Source organism: Symphodus melops (genome assembly GCF_947650265.1).
Source record: "Symphodus melops genome assembly, chromosome: 23".
Classification (NCBI taxonomy): Eukaryota; Metazoa; Chordata; class Actinopteri; order Labriformes; family Labridae; genus Symphodus; species Symphodus melops.
In genome coordinates, this window is record NC_136713.1 from 3,802,846 (window position 1) to 3,816,081 (window position 13,236).

Genomic DNA, 13,236 nt, shown 5'->3' on the forward strand with positions numbered 1-13,236 from the left:
GGTGCCATGGCAACCGTGAGTGTAAGTGTCCTAACGGCGTTCCCGTGTCCTTCACTGACGTGTCGATGGAAAACCTGCCGCGGTCCGTTCAGGCCTCTAAACCTGTTTATTGTCGTGTTTTCCCGTCAGTTGATTAGCCCGCACTGGAAAGAGGAAGTGGATATGTAGGCCATCAGGTAAGTGTCTGTGTGTGTGTGTGTGTGTGTGTGTGTGTGTGTGTGTGTCTGTGTGTGTGTGTGTGTGTGTGTGTGTGTGTGTGTGCACTCTAGCCTCTAATCCAATGGAGGGGGGAGAGAGTGGAGACAGCAAAGGATTATGGGATTAGAGATGGGGGAGATGACATGAGATGGCCACTCTGCAGCAGCACAGCTCAGATGTGAGGTCGATGTGCTGTCATTTTTCTCTGGTAGATGTGGCGTGTGTGTGTGTGTGTGTGTGTGTGTGTGTGTGTGTGTGTGTGTGTGTGTGTGTCTAATGAAGGTGTCTCATTTTTAGTCCAAACGTTACAGTGGTAAGACTTTACATCGACGTACATAAAGTAAGTACGCTGCCTGAAAGTCACAGAAACAAGAGAGAGAGAGAGAGAGAGAGAGAGAGAGAGAGAGAGAGAGAGAGAGAGAGAGAGAGAGTGGAGGGAGAAGGGGCGAGTGAAGATTCTCAGTGTTTCCAGGAAACAGGAAGTCATCTTCCTCGGAGCCCAAGGCAGCAATGTCCGACCTTTACAAACCACCTGAGTGTCTTGATTGCAGCCATAACTCAAAGTAACACCCTCCACAATAACGCTCAGCGCCGCCCTGACCCTTGAGAAAACGCTCTCCTCCTCGGTCATATCCAGGTTTTATGGCGGATTGTGGCCCGCCCCCGCCATCGCCGCCGCCACCACCGCAGTGTGAACAATCAAAAGAGCCAGATGGGATTCATGGTCTGACTGGAAGATTACGGGTGTGTCGAGATTACGCTGTGATCGGCAGCCAGGCACGCCGACCCGGTGCCAGGAAGTAATCCAGCCGAGGGAGACGCCAACCAGGCCGGGCGCCGCGACGCCACCTGGCCTGATTTCAACCCAGCTTTGGCCGAAAGCAGGAAGAAATATCGTCAACAACGGAAGCTCAGACAAAGAAACGCCTTCTTTTAGTTTTTACTCGTGTTTAATTTGAAACAGAGAGACACGCTGAAATTCGTCCTCTTGTCCGACTTTCACGGCTGAAGTAAAAACGGCTTTTTAGCACTTTAACTCGAATGAACCGTCTTGATTTATCTCAGCTCTTTTTATGATGGAGACACATAAACCGTTGAATTGTAATTGCTTGAAGTGAACGAACACATTTCTTTTTTTCTCATCTCATATCTTGTTTTTTTTTTATTCCCCGCTATAAAAACTTAAAGGCTTTGTCCTTTTAAGAAAAGATGATGAGTCCAGACTCATTTGAAGGCTTTGATCCTTAATGATGCTGTGAGGTTTAAGTGACACTTCTTATTTATGACCAAAGTTCATTTTGAAGGGTTTAAACTTTTGTTCTGGACGTCGGGGAGTTCATGGTTGATGAATTGCTGCCCTCTAGTGGTGGTTTACAGGAAGTACAAGGAGACGTGCCTCTCAGTCCTCACAAAGAGAGTTTCGTCGAGGTCGACAACGTTAAACACAATGTGTGAAAAAACTAAATATTTTGGTTTCAAAAGCAGAAAAACAAAAAAAACAAACAAGAAGACAAAATCTCAGGTTAACGCCGGCTGCCAGGAGATGACTCGCCGCCCTGACAAAACCCTTTTCAAGCCCGACAGGGGCGCACTGACCTGTTGCCAAGGCGACGGCTCAGCTCAGGGTCCCAGCGGCCGGACTCCGAGGACGCCACGGTCGTTTGAGGACGCCGTCTCCCTGGAGACGAAACGCTAAAAGGAGACACAACAGAGGAGAAGAAAGACGGGGCGGACTGTGAGCAGGGTGAAAATCTCTCACGGCTGTCACTTCAAATAGAGAAGAGTAAAACTGAATTCAAACACTTCTGAAGACGAGAAGGCGTTTCTTCACTTTTATATGACCGACCACGACGACTCAAACCAAAGACAGCAGACAAGACAAGAAAACAAACACTGCGAACCAGGACAGAAATAAAAACCTGAAAACATTTAAACCAAACTGAAACAACTTTTCATGTAAAAAATAATAATCATGTGCCAGACTCTTCTTTTAAAGCACGTTTTGAATATGAGGGTCAAACTTTTTTTTTAAATGCACATTTTTACAGGAGAAAAAAAACAACAACACTAATGTTTTACTTCATGAAAAACAAATTGAATAAACTTGGTCACATCGGCACTTATTGGAAATAAAGAATTCGATTTTAGCGTGATGTGATCTAGAATAAACAAAAACACGACCTGTGTGACTGTAACGACGATATTGAAGGTCAGATATTCATCTCTTTACGTCGCTCTCTGCTTCAGATTGAACTTCAGGCGTGAACATTAAACGATTAGTCGGTTTATATGTGTCATAGTTGTGCTGATTTGATCTCCTCTATTGGCGCTTCGTTGTGCGTCTTTCAGCACATGCACGTCTCCAGAGGACTGATGGATGTTTCCAGCATGTCTGCTCGTCTCTCATCACAAAGTTTCAGTGTTTCAAGCCGACAATGACTCGTCTGTGGTTTTCCTCGTGAGGAGTGAATTTATCCGCAGACAAAGAGACGTTTGATCGTGTTCATAAACGGCTCTGTTTCGCCGCTCGGACTGAAGACACAGGGAGAGGAGGGATGTCAGAGGTCTCCGAGGGCGCCGGAGGATGTCGAGTCATTCAGGGAATTCAGCACATTTTACTGACATAATATTCATCTGACACCCTGCAGCGTCGTTTCTTGATTCAGCTCCTGCTGTGCCTCTAATGTTCGTCAGTAAAAACTCAGATTAAATTCAAGGTTTATTTTCCCTCAGAGAAAGTTTGTTTACGGCGTTTTTGGATTAAAAAAAAAAAACGCCTCTGGCTCGTCTGAACTGCTGCCTCTGTGGCCGCAGCAGAGTTACTGTTTGTGAGCTCTGCTCGGGCTGCAGGAGGTCACACGTCTGGCCAACTTCAACAGAGAAAAGAACGTCTTCATTAACATGCACGGCCAGCCACTTCCTCTCAAACGAGCCTTTGTCGCCCAGCAGATGCTCGAATCACAGCGAGGATCGAACGGTGAACACAGACCGACGGTGACGGACGTATGAAGTTCACTCACGCAGTTTGTGTTCACTCAGCTTCACATCAGGGTTTCCTCTCCTCTCATCTGAAACGTTTTAATTTGCACATTGTGAAAGAGGAGCTCGCATCTCTTTGCATCACAACGGTTTCTCTCCATTCAGCGTTTACTCAGAGAGAAAGGGGAGTTGACGCTTTTGCTTTAATTTTACAAAAATATCAAGGTCTACTTTGGTTGGATAGGACAGCTGAAGAGAGACAGGAGACTTTGTGGGGGGGGGGGACCAATGTCTCCACACATGAGGCACGCGACACAACCGGCAGGCCACCCGGCTCCCCCGATAAATATAAACTGAAAGCAGCCATAAAATCAAAGTGCAAAAAAGAAACAATCTTTGAGGTGAAGACGGTTCAAACGCTCCACTCGTCCTAAAAAACTAAAGAGGCTGATATTTAATATATAATAATTTTAAGGGGGTTCATCTGATTTTGCAGAACCTTAAAACTGTTGTCATCCAACAAAGTTTAGTTCACTGTTCTTAGCGCGTGCGTTCCCTCCTCCTGACTCTCTTTGAAACAGTTAATCCCTGCTGACATTCAGAGTCAGACAATCCCATCGGCTCTGTGTTTCAGTGGAGTGAGGGGAGGAGGACGCAGCCGATTGGTCAGCAGTTTGAAGGAAAGGCTGGGTGACCTCCGCCCTGCACCCCCGCTGCAGTATAAATCCTGCTGCCGAGCATCCTCTGCCTCCACTCTCTGCACTCACAGCGCCCGACTGAGCTCACGCCGAGGTAAGGTCGTCCAAGTTCGTCATTTGAGAGGAGGATGTGTTACGGATCAAAGACAATAAATATTCATTTTTAACGGATTAAAAAATGTCATTATTTACACTGCCGTGGAAAAAGTGCTGATTTTTCTTTTTTTTATTTGATGCTTTAAAAACCTTTTTTTTGCTCCGTCATGCTGGTAAGATGAATCAGCTTGTTTTTAAGGCAGCACGTTCAAGATTGCTGAGTCGTAATTGAACATGTACTCAGTGCTTAAAGCCGGAGAATAATCTGAAGTGAATGTTTTGTGCAGCTTCTGTTTACCGTCTACAAATATCAAAACTAAAAGATTTAGTTATTTTAAAGAAAGCAAGAGTTTAAATTCTAACAGAAGAACAAAAGAAAGTCCTTTGACTCTTTCTGCATCTGAACAGAAACGTCCAGATGATGGAGAGAAAACACAGACTCATTTTGATCCTTTTTTTTTTTTTTAAAGAAAAGCTGAAAAGTTTGAGACGATGATGACCGACCTGGAGACCTCGATGGCGACCATCATTTCGGTGTTTCAGAAGTATTCAGAGCGGGAAGGAGACAAGCACAAACTGAAGAAGAGTGAGATGAAGGATCTGCTCCACGACGAGCTGCCCGAGCTGATGGCGGTGAGAAACACAGAAACACAGAAACGCAAAACACGTCAGAAATGATGGAAAGAGCCAAGACGGTTACTCCCTTAGTCTTTGAGGAAGCTGAAGGACACATCTTTCAGACGATTTAATACTTTAATATCTATTTTTAACTGGACTAAAGATAAACACAAATCTGTGTCAATCAGGAGAAGATTCAGGATATTAAGCGTTTCTATTCTCAGGTCGAGAAATCAGCTAGAATTGAATTTGTAGAGGAGAGGAGGAGAGACGAGAGGAGAGGAGGAGAGGAGGAGAGGAGGAGAGGAGAGGAGGAGAGGAGAGGAGAGGAGGAGAGGAGGAGAGGAGAGGAGAGGAGAGGAGGAGAGGAGAGGAGGAGAGACGAGAGGAGAGGAGGAGAGGAGGAGAGACGAGAGGAGGAGAGGAGGAGAGGAGGACAGGAGAGGAGGAGAGGAGGAGAGGAGAGACGAGAGGAGGAGAGGAGGGGAGGAGAGGAGGAGAGGAGAGGAGGAGAGGAGGAGAGGAGAGGAGGAGAGACGAGAGGAGAGGAGGAGAGAAGAGGAGGAGAGGAGGAGAGGAGAGGAGGAGAGGAGGAGAGGAGAGGAGGAGAGGAGGAGAGGAGAGGAGGAGAGACGAGAGGAGAGGAGGAGAGAAGAGGAGGAGAGGAGGAGAGGAGAGGAGGAGAGGAGGAGAGGAGAGGTGAAGAGGAGAAAAAAGGAGCCAAAATCAAATATAAGGTGCAGGTATAAAAAACATGAAGTATTAATGACAGCAGTCCAGTCGCCGTTTTAGTCGTTGTTTCAACAGTTTGTCTATTAAAAATGTTTAAAGAATTAAGTTTATCGTCCCGTGATCGTCCTCATGTGAACTCCCCCCCCCCCCCCGTCGCAGCATGTGAAAGACCAGAGCACCCTCGACAGCCTGATGGAGAGCCTGGACACAGACGGAGACGCCGAGTGCGACTTCCAGGAGTTCATGACATTCATCTCCGTGGTTACCGTCTCTTGCCACGAGTTCTTCGAGCATGAGGACGAGTAAAGGGCGGGCGGAGGAGGGGGAGCTACAGTAAATTAAGAAGAAGAAGAAGAAGAAGAAGAAGCTTAGCAACGCACAAGCTGACGATGCCTTCAGAGGAGTGTAGCAGCGTGGGAAAATACAACTCCAGCCTGTAGCCGAAACGTTAGCAGAGGCTGGAAAAGAGTTCAGTGTTAGAAACTTCAGCTCAGAGTCAATCTCATCTTTCTGGTTTTATTTTATAGACAGTTTGTTAAATCCTCCAAACGGCTTCCAGATTCTGTAGTGGAAATATGGGCATGGGATACGATTTAGAGTTTTTGTGTTTTTATAGCATGTAACTGTGTAGATTCGGCTCATTAAAAACATTAAACTGGCTGATGAACGTTTCGGCTGATTCCGAAGCCGCTTCAGAAGCCGAGCGGCGACCGATAACAGCCTCTGTCCGAGTCATCGAACCTCTCATTAGCGCTCGTCTCTGAAAATCTCTTATGTTTAGATTCGGTTATAAAAGAGAGGCTGCTCCATGACTCCAGGTAGCTTTAGTTTGTTTTCTTTAACCCTTAAAGCTAATCTGCATGGCTACTTCGTTTGTCGTTAAAACGTTATATTCCTCTACACCACGCCGAGCGATGTTCAGGAAGTACTTAAAGTGTGTGTGGAGTTCAGACGTGGTCAAGTAGCTGCTGACAGCCGCGCAAACGCCAAACTACGGGGACGAGAGATTAGCTTCAAGCGCTGTACTGAATCTATGCTAACGAGTAAACTACTCATCACCACTGGGTTTGACGGCGACCAAAAAGTAAAAGTGACTTGTAAAATAATTTACTCCTCAGCGTTCGATTGGCTAGTAAATGTTGCGCTTTATCTGTTGAGTGTATTTGGAGACGTTTCTGTACTTTTGTCATTTCCTCGCTAGCCGAATCAACGATTGTCAGTAAATCTGTTTGGATCATTTGAAATCGACAATTTGGCTCATTGGTTTGTTTTTTGAAAAGTTACAATTTAAAGTGAAGTCGTCAAAACGGCGTTCTGTCGTCTCTACGTGTTATAAACATTTGGAGGTCTTTTTAAAACTTTGGCTCGTTCACTTCAAAATTTAAAGAGGCTAATGAATCAAGGGAGAGGCTGACATATTTATCGACCTTGGCGTCCTTTTTTTAATCACCTAGCGAATACTGAACGCCACCTGTGAGCTGGCTGCTTCTGATTGGCTGTTTAAAATCTTTTCAGACGTTTCTTTGACGAGTACAATTGAGAGTTTTTCTTTCTGCTGTTTTTTTCCAGAACAATCCTGATGTTGAGAAATATTATGGAATAAAAACAAAGAACAAAACCTGACTGATCGATGTTTCATGTGTTTGTTTCTGCGACATGTTGCATTAATTTTATTTTAAGAGATAAAGAGTTTAGATTTTGTAACATCTTGTTTCTGTCAATAACACGTTTTAAGAGTCCCGCTAGCTGCTGAAATAATCATGAAGTTTAACGACATCGTTACGTGTAGTCGAGTTTAGTCGGACCAACACTTCAACGTAACAAGAATTAAAAATCAACTTTTTCCTCTGTCATGAAAAATGTAAATGATTGATGTGTTTAAAAATGTTGGAGCAGAAAAGTGTGAAATGTTGATGATGGTTCGTTTGGATGTTGCTGATATGAAGTAAAATAAATGATGAATATGTTTAAGGACTCATGTGTGTGAAGTGTGTTGTTGTAAATCCACTCTGATCCTGTATTTGATCATGTCTATAAACCCCTCTATTTCAGCCCTGCTCAGAACAGGCTGTTTCTGTGTCTGTAGCTTTAAATATGTAAATGAGCTGTGTCTGACCACGCCCCCTCTCTGGAAGGGCTCGGGTGTACTCGCTGCTTTCTGGCTCCATGTCCTATTGTTTACGGTGAGAAGGCAGACTCAGAGGGCAGAACAAACACCTAGCTGTGGGAGTGTCACCCACCTGGGGGAGGGGCTACTGCCCTTTGTGATGTCATGAAGGGAACATCTCCAAACGGCCTGTTTGAGCAGGCAGAAGACGGAGAGGATGGACTTTTCTCATCATTGGAGGGTTTGTAGACAGACTAGAGGAGAGGATTTAAAGGAGAGGATTTAAATAATATGTGACCTTTAACATCATTTTTTTAGCATCCAACAAGACCGACTCATTTTGTAACTCGTTCCAAACTTTCACGCCCTTTCCCCCAGTTCAGCTCTGACTTTTGGTACAGACAGAGGATGTAGACCAAGGCAGACAGACTCAAAACAGGCAATCATTATACGACTGGCTTTACACTCACTTGTTTTGAGGCATTCTGGGTAATGTAGGAAACTGCAAACACAGACCCGCTCTTTCACAAAGCTGAACATGATAAAGCTGAACATGATTTTAGATACCAGATTAGAGTTATTGAAGACATCTTGTGTATACAGAGACACACACACCCTACACAAGGGATCAGAATGTGTGTGTGTGTGTGTGTGTGTGTGTGTGTGTGTGTGTGTGTGTGTGTGTGTGTGTGTGAGAACAGATGATGTAAGAGGCGTTGTCAGCTGCACTGTTTGAGACATCTGCAGGCTGTTTAACATCAGAGAGGTGGAGTCAGCCTCTTGATTGGCCAGAGGGGGAACAGATCCCGACCCTTGGGACTGACACCACACCCATCTGAGTGTGTGTGTGTGTGTGTGTGTGTGTGTGTGTTTGTGTGCAGCATATGCTCTGTTGGGCTTCTTCTTCTTGTTCTAAGTGAATGAAGAGCTGCTTACAGATTTGAAGAAATGGTGAGTTTCTTTCTTTATTCTTGTTGTATTTCAGTTCTTCTTCTTTTATATTGAAAAAGTTTTCACTGCGTCATGTTTAGAAGTCTGTCGAAAGTTAAAGCTCCTGTGGCGTGTTCAGTGTGTTACCTACATTTCAGTATTTCTGAAGTCTTCACTTTATGACCATGAGAGGAAAAGTCGAGATAATCTTGAAGCGGGGAAGTCTCTGAAACCTGTCGTTTAACATTTTGCACGTAGAAACAAAAAACTTTGATGCTTCACATCCAACGTGTAGAATAAATATAATCCTGCAGCTGCTGGCTGGATTTCTATGATGCTTTTGGTTTCTTATATTTACAAACTTTCATCACTTAAACCTTTTATTCTGCTGATTTTTGTGCGATCTTTGATTTCCAGAATTTAAAAAACTAAAACAGCCTGAATCAGAGGCCTGTTTGTTTTTTAAAGATGAAGTTAAAAACAAAGAATACAGACTTTACGTCGTCCTTCTTCTTATTGTAAATGTGATAAACTGCACGTTATACTTCTTGATTTCTTTGGGTCACAGGTCGACATCATCATGGCTGTTACCGTGACTCCCGGCCCTCCCGTCAGGACGTTAACTGAAATCGCAACTTCTTTACCCAAAGAGCCAATCGTGGTAACCAATGGTACGATTAACTGAAATACAGTCAGTAAACTGTGAGATGATTTGAGTTTCATCAACTCGTTAACCCAAAGGAAACTGAAAGATAATGAAAAGTCACTGATTTCTGTCTCAAAGGTTTAAGAGGAGGCGGAAAAATACGGACATCTTCCTAGTTCAGCATCGTGCTCAGTCTTTAGATTTGTCCCTTCTCTTTTTTAGACTAAACATTCACTTCATTTCTGGTTTTGACTTTAGACGCTCTTTCAAAATGTTTGATTTCATTCTCAAGTTTCCAACAAAACAGAAATGTAACCGTTCCACGAGTCGAATTCTACAAAAAAAATAAAGATGAGAGACTCAAACGTTCTCCATCGAATCGTCCTCCGACCCCTCAGGTTGATCAGGTGACCCTCTCTAAGACCCCTCGCCTCAGGTTGGGAACCACTCAGCTCCACTTGATAAAACGAGCGATGCAGGAAGCACGCCAATGAAAAAGCTCCGACAGCTTTTTTAATATACAAACAGATTTTAGTCGGCTGTTGTCTTTGGCCTCACCACGGAGACGAGGTCCAGCCGGTATCAGTGTGTCAGCTCTTATCTCCACAGCAGCAGACCCCGGAGGTGTCACACACACACACACACACACACACACACACACACACACACACATTCCTACCCATGGTCCTCTCCTGACATCAGGCTGATAAGACACTCCCTGCTGCGAGTGAAAAGTGAAAATACTCCTTCATATCAAACTGTATTTAAAGAAACTGTTTCAACATGATTTAATTGAAATTTCTGAACTACAAACCCGCCGCGTTGAGTAAGCCCCGCCTCTGTCTGTCATCTCGTCTTTAAAATAGACGGAGGGTCTTTGAACGCCACACACGTCTGAATTCAGCTGCTTTGTAAAGACTTCAAACACATTTTGCTTCTTCTCCATGTTGACGACCCGTCAGGTCATCTCCTCTGAGTTTTTCTTATCATTGCATGAGGACGCACTAAATATGTCAGACCATTTTAAAAAATGTCAGATCATAATGAAGAATCCAGATGAGGTAAAGGTTGACTTCGTCGCAGCTTGGTCGAAGTTTCATGAGCAGCTTTACAACAAACGCCGGCAAACCCTCGTTACTTTTTTAGACAACGAAAATAATCAAAAAGTCGTAAAGTGTGCAGCCGACTTTAAATAAAAGGCACTGTGACTTTTCCCTTTAAACACCCGTGATGCTCATCTGAATGTTTGTCTTCACAGGAGTAAACACGACTGACGATGGAGACTTTGCAGCTTTAATTGGAGGTCAGAACTTAAAGTTTGTTTTTATTATTATAGAGCAGAACAAACATCAAATAAATAAGTTCATTCTTTTATTAGAACAAAGAGTCACACACCTGAGTTTTAAAATTTGCTACACAGGAAGTGAAGAGTTGATGATTACCTGTGTCCGTGTCTGACCTCCTCTCTCAGGTGTCGTCTCTGCGGTGCTGCTGCTGCTGATCTGCATGAGCGCCGTGCTGCTGTGGTGTCTGTCCAGACACAAAGGCTCGTACGCCACCAACGAGATGGACCAGGACGACGATTTCGACAAGGACGATGATGAGGAGTCTGTCGGTTCTGATACAGCGCTCCAAATCAAAGAACCTCTGAAGACCAAAGATGATGACGAATAGAGACACGAGGAAACCGGTCAAACACGGACTCCAGTCATGCTGAGGACTGAAAAACAAACCAGTCTTTTTCAGCAATTTCCTCAAAGCAACTTTGCACATTGCTGCAACCAAACAGCAGCAAGACAAAACTTCTGATGTTCAGTTTTAAGCAACAGTTAGATGGAGCATAACTTCAACATTTTTAACCAGACTTATTTAAGTTTAAGTTTGTTATAGGAAAGGATGAAAGAAGAAAAACACTCATGATTGTTTGACATTTGGTCGTGTTTCATCTCTGTGAAAACTTTAGTTTTAATAAAAATCTCATCTGGTGTAAAGTGTTTTTACAACCTGTTGTTAAGAATGAAGTTTCACCTTTTTTTAATGAATAAAGTGAGTAAAAGTTTGACAAGACTCCATCTAGTGGTCAAGTCGCCTGTTTGAGGGTCTGACTGGAGGAAAAGGACCAGTTTCTAATTTACAAAAACACACTTCTGAAGACATGGCTGTGTGAGCAGGTGTGAACTAATATTTCTGCAGATTTTCCAACGTTTGTGATAATTTTCCTGCAAGTTTAGGTTCAAGCTCTGGTAGTTTTTATTTTCCTTTTTGTTCATGTATTCCTTTATTTTATAAAGAAACTTCCACGAGTCGTTGCCATTCTCTTTATTTCAATATCACATCTGTTTCTCCTGATATAACAAATTTTAATAACTGAGATTTTTGTCACTTTTTGTAACTACTTTCCCAACAATTTCTCTGTTTTTCTCAATACTTTAGATTGATTTTTTTTTAACTCATATAATGTAATAATTGTGAAACAGAAACATCTTGGGCATGAACTGTGTTGACAGTGAATCTTGCTGTAGTACCAAATTTGGCCTGCAGATGGTGCTGCTGTACCAAAACGGAGCTTCACAAGCATGCTGCCTCCATGCTAAGCAGCAGTTATTTCCATCATTACTAAAGATGTAAAATATGAATAAGACTGTTATTCTTGAGAAAATATCTTTCTGTGAGAAAATTAGTAACGACTTCAGCTGTTAGCACGGGAAGTTTACATTGAAAGCAGGCAGGAACGGAAGCCGGGAGGTCATCGTTTAGTCTTATGTATGTAAAGTTAGTAGCTCACTTTCTTTTAACAGTCTATTGACTTCATTATTTAAGTCCATGAACTCACTCACAGTATTACTGCAGGTTCGGTTGTCTGTCCTCCTCGACGTTTTCAACATTAACCTCCATTCACGGTAGAAAAAAATGCTCCGTCATGTTAGCATTAGCATTAGCTTCCCAGGCATATTGTCCTATATTTTACATAAACAACAGAAAAGTTGTGTATTATTAGTGAATTAACACGACGTTGTTGTATTTCACCGAAGATATTGGACACTTTAGAGACATTTTAGGAAAGTAAACCGTTAAAAGTTTGGTCTCACCTCTCAGGGCTAACAAACTCGCAGCCAATCAGGAAAGGCCGCGAAGTTCGACGTCATCAACACTTTAATTAATCAACCAATTAATCTGACAGGAACCGGAAAAAGTAGTCAGGTTAATTAAATTAAGAACCTCGTGTTTTTTTTATTAAATATGTTTTTAAATTAAAAAAAAGGGAGGGAGGGAGCGCTGTTATTAATTCAGAACAGCGCAAAATGGTGACTACATCAATTAGATCAGACCCAACACTCCTGAAGATGATTTACAATATCTCAGGGACCCCTTCAATGTATTTCATAACGCTGCAACACAGTTTCACATTTAATCTAAATAACTGAAGAGCAACAAACACACACCTCCGGTTTATTTTTATAACTTTTATTAAATCTGTGAATAAATCTGTGAGCTGCCTGCGACACTCAGCAGAAGAAACATACATGAAGAAACAGAACGACACCAAACACGTTACATTCAGAATACTTGAGCTGCACACAGAGATCACGTCATATCACAGACGACAGCAGAGAGAGCCGAGCTGCAGCTTTAGTCTAATATTGCTGATTTTAATGGTACAATCAAAACAATTCTATTGCTAATTGTGTCTTCGAATATTGCAGCTTCTAGGTTCCTTTTTGTGCTTCTCTTTGATTACTTTTAAATCATGTAATTTAAACTGAATTTATCGATCCCAACCAGACAGATTCACAGATTTCTCTATGCACTCATGTTAACTGTGAGTGCTTTTATAACAGATGTGATGATTACCTGGTTCAGTTTGCCTGTTAAAAACAACGACATCCACACTTAAAAGTCATGAAACCTCTGATGAACATTTACACAACTTTTCAAGTAAGACTGCACAAAACAATCTGTGTTTTAAAGCTCCTGCACTTTAGTCATTTAGTGTTTGGAAATCACCGTCCTGTCCGAGCGCTCTGCAGGAACACGTCTACACGTCTCTGTTCTACAAACCATGATCGTCAGAAAAACAAGAGCAAAACTTTGATGTGATTTCAAGTGTGAAAAAAGAACAAGCTGCACTCAACAGAAAAAAAGAATCTTAGAAATTTAACTGGAAAGGTTTTTTTTTGTCAACTACATGTCCCATGTGGCATTGCTGCAGAGAACAAGCAATCCAAGAGCTG

General features: G+C 42.8%; 3 protein-coding genes across 4 annotated transcripts in view; 2 read left to right on the top strand and 1 right to left on the bottom strand.

Moving 5' to 3' along the window:
• The window catches only part of LOC306819021 (SH3 domain-binding protein 4-A-like), a 32,863-nt gene extending 22,314 nt beyond the window's left edge, over positions 1–10,549 (bottom strand). Inside the window, exons 1-4 of one of the 2 annotated variants that reach the window (XM_079336777.1) lie at positions 10,464–10,548; positions 9,563–9,725; positions 7,562–7,682; positions 1,795–1,890 (exon numbers count right to left, since the gene is read on the bottom strand). The gene's annotated coding sequence lies outside the window, so the exon portion shown is untranslated. Of the gene's footprint in view, positions 1–1,794; positions 1,891–7,561; positions 7,683–9,562; positions 9,726–10,463 lie in introns of both variants that reach the window. The other variant, XM_079336778.1, reaches the window with a different exon arrangement.
• s100b (S100 calcium binding protein, beta (neural)) lies at positions 3,861–7,295 on the top strand. The gene is made up of 4 exons (XM_079336806.1): positions 3,861–3,969; positions 4,442–4,604; positions 5,481–5,927; positions 6,140–7,295. The coding sequence occupies exons 2-3, from the start codon at positions 4,464–4,466 to the stop codon at positions 5,625–5,627; spliced, it is 288 nt and encodes a 95-aa protein (XP_079192932.1). The 5' UTR covers positions 3,861–3,969; positions 4,442–4,463; the 3' UTR covers positions 5,628–5,927; positions 6,140–7,295.
• Positions 8,137–11,305, top strand: gypc (glycophorin C (Gerbich blood group)). Its single transcript, XM_079336804.1, has 4 exons — positions 8,137–8,379; positions 8,927–9,029; positions 10,263–10,307; positions 10,476–11,305. Exons 1-4 carry the CDS (start codon positions 8,377–8,379, stop codon positions 10,676–10,678), a joined length of 354 nt encoding a protein of 117 aa, XP_079192930.1. The 5' UTR covers positions 8,137–8,376; the 3' UTR covers positions 10,679–11,305.
• The last annotated feature ends 1,931 nt before the right edge of the window (positions 11,306–13,236 follow it).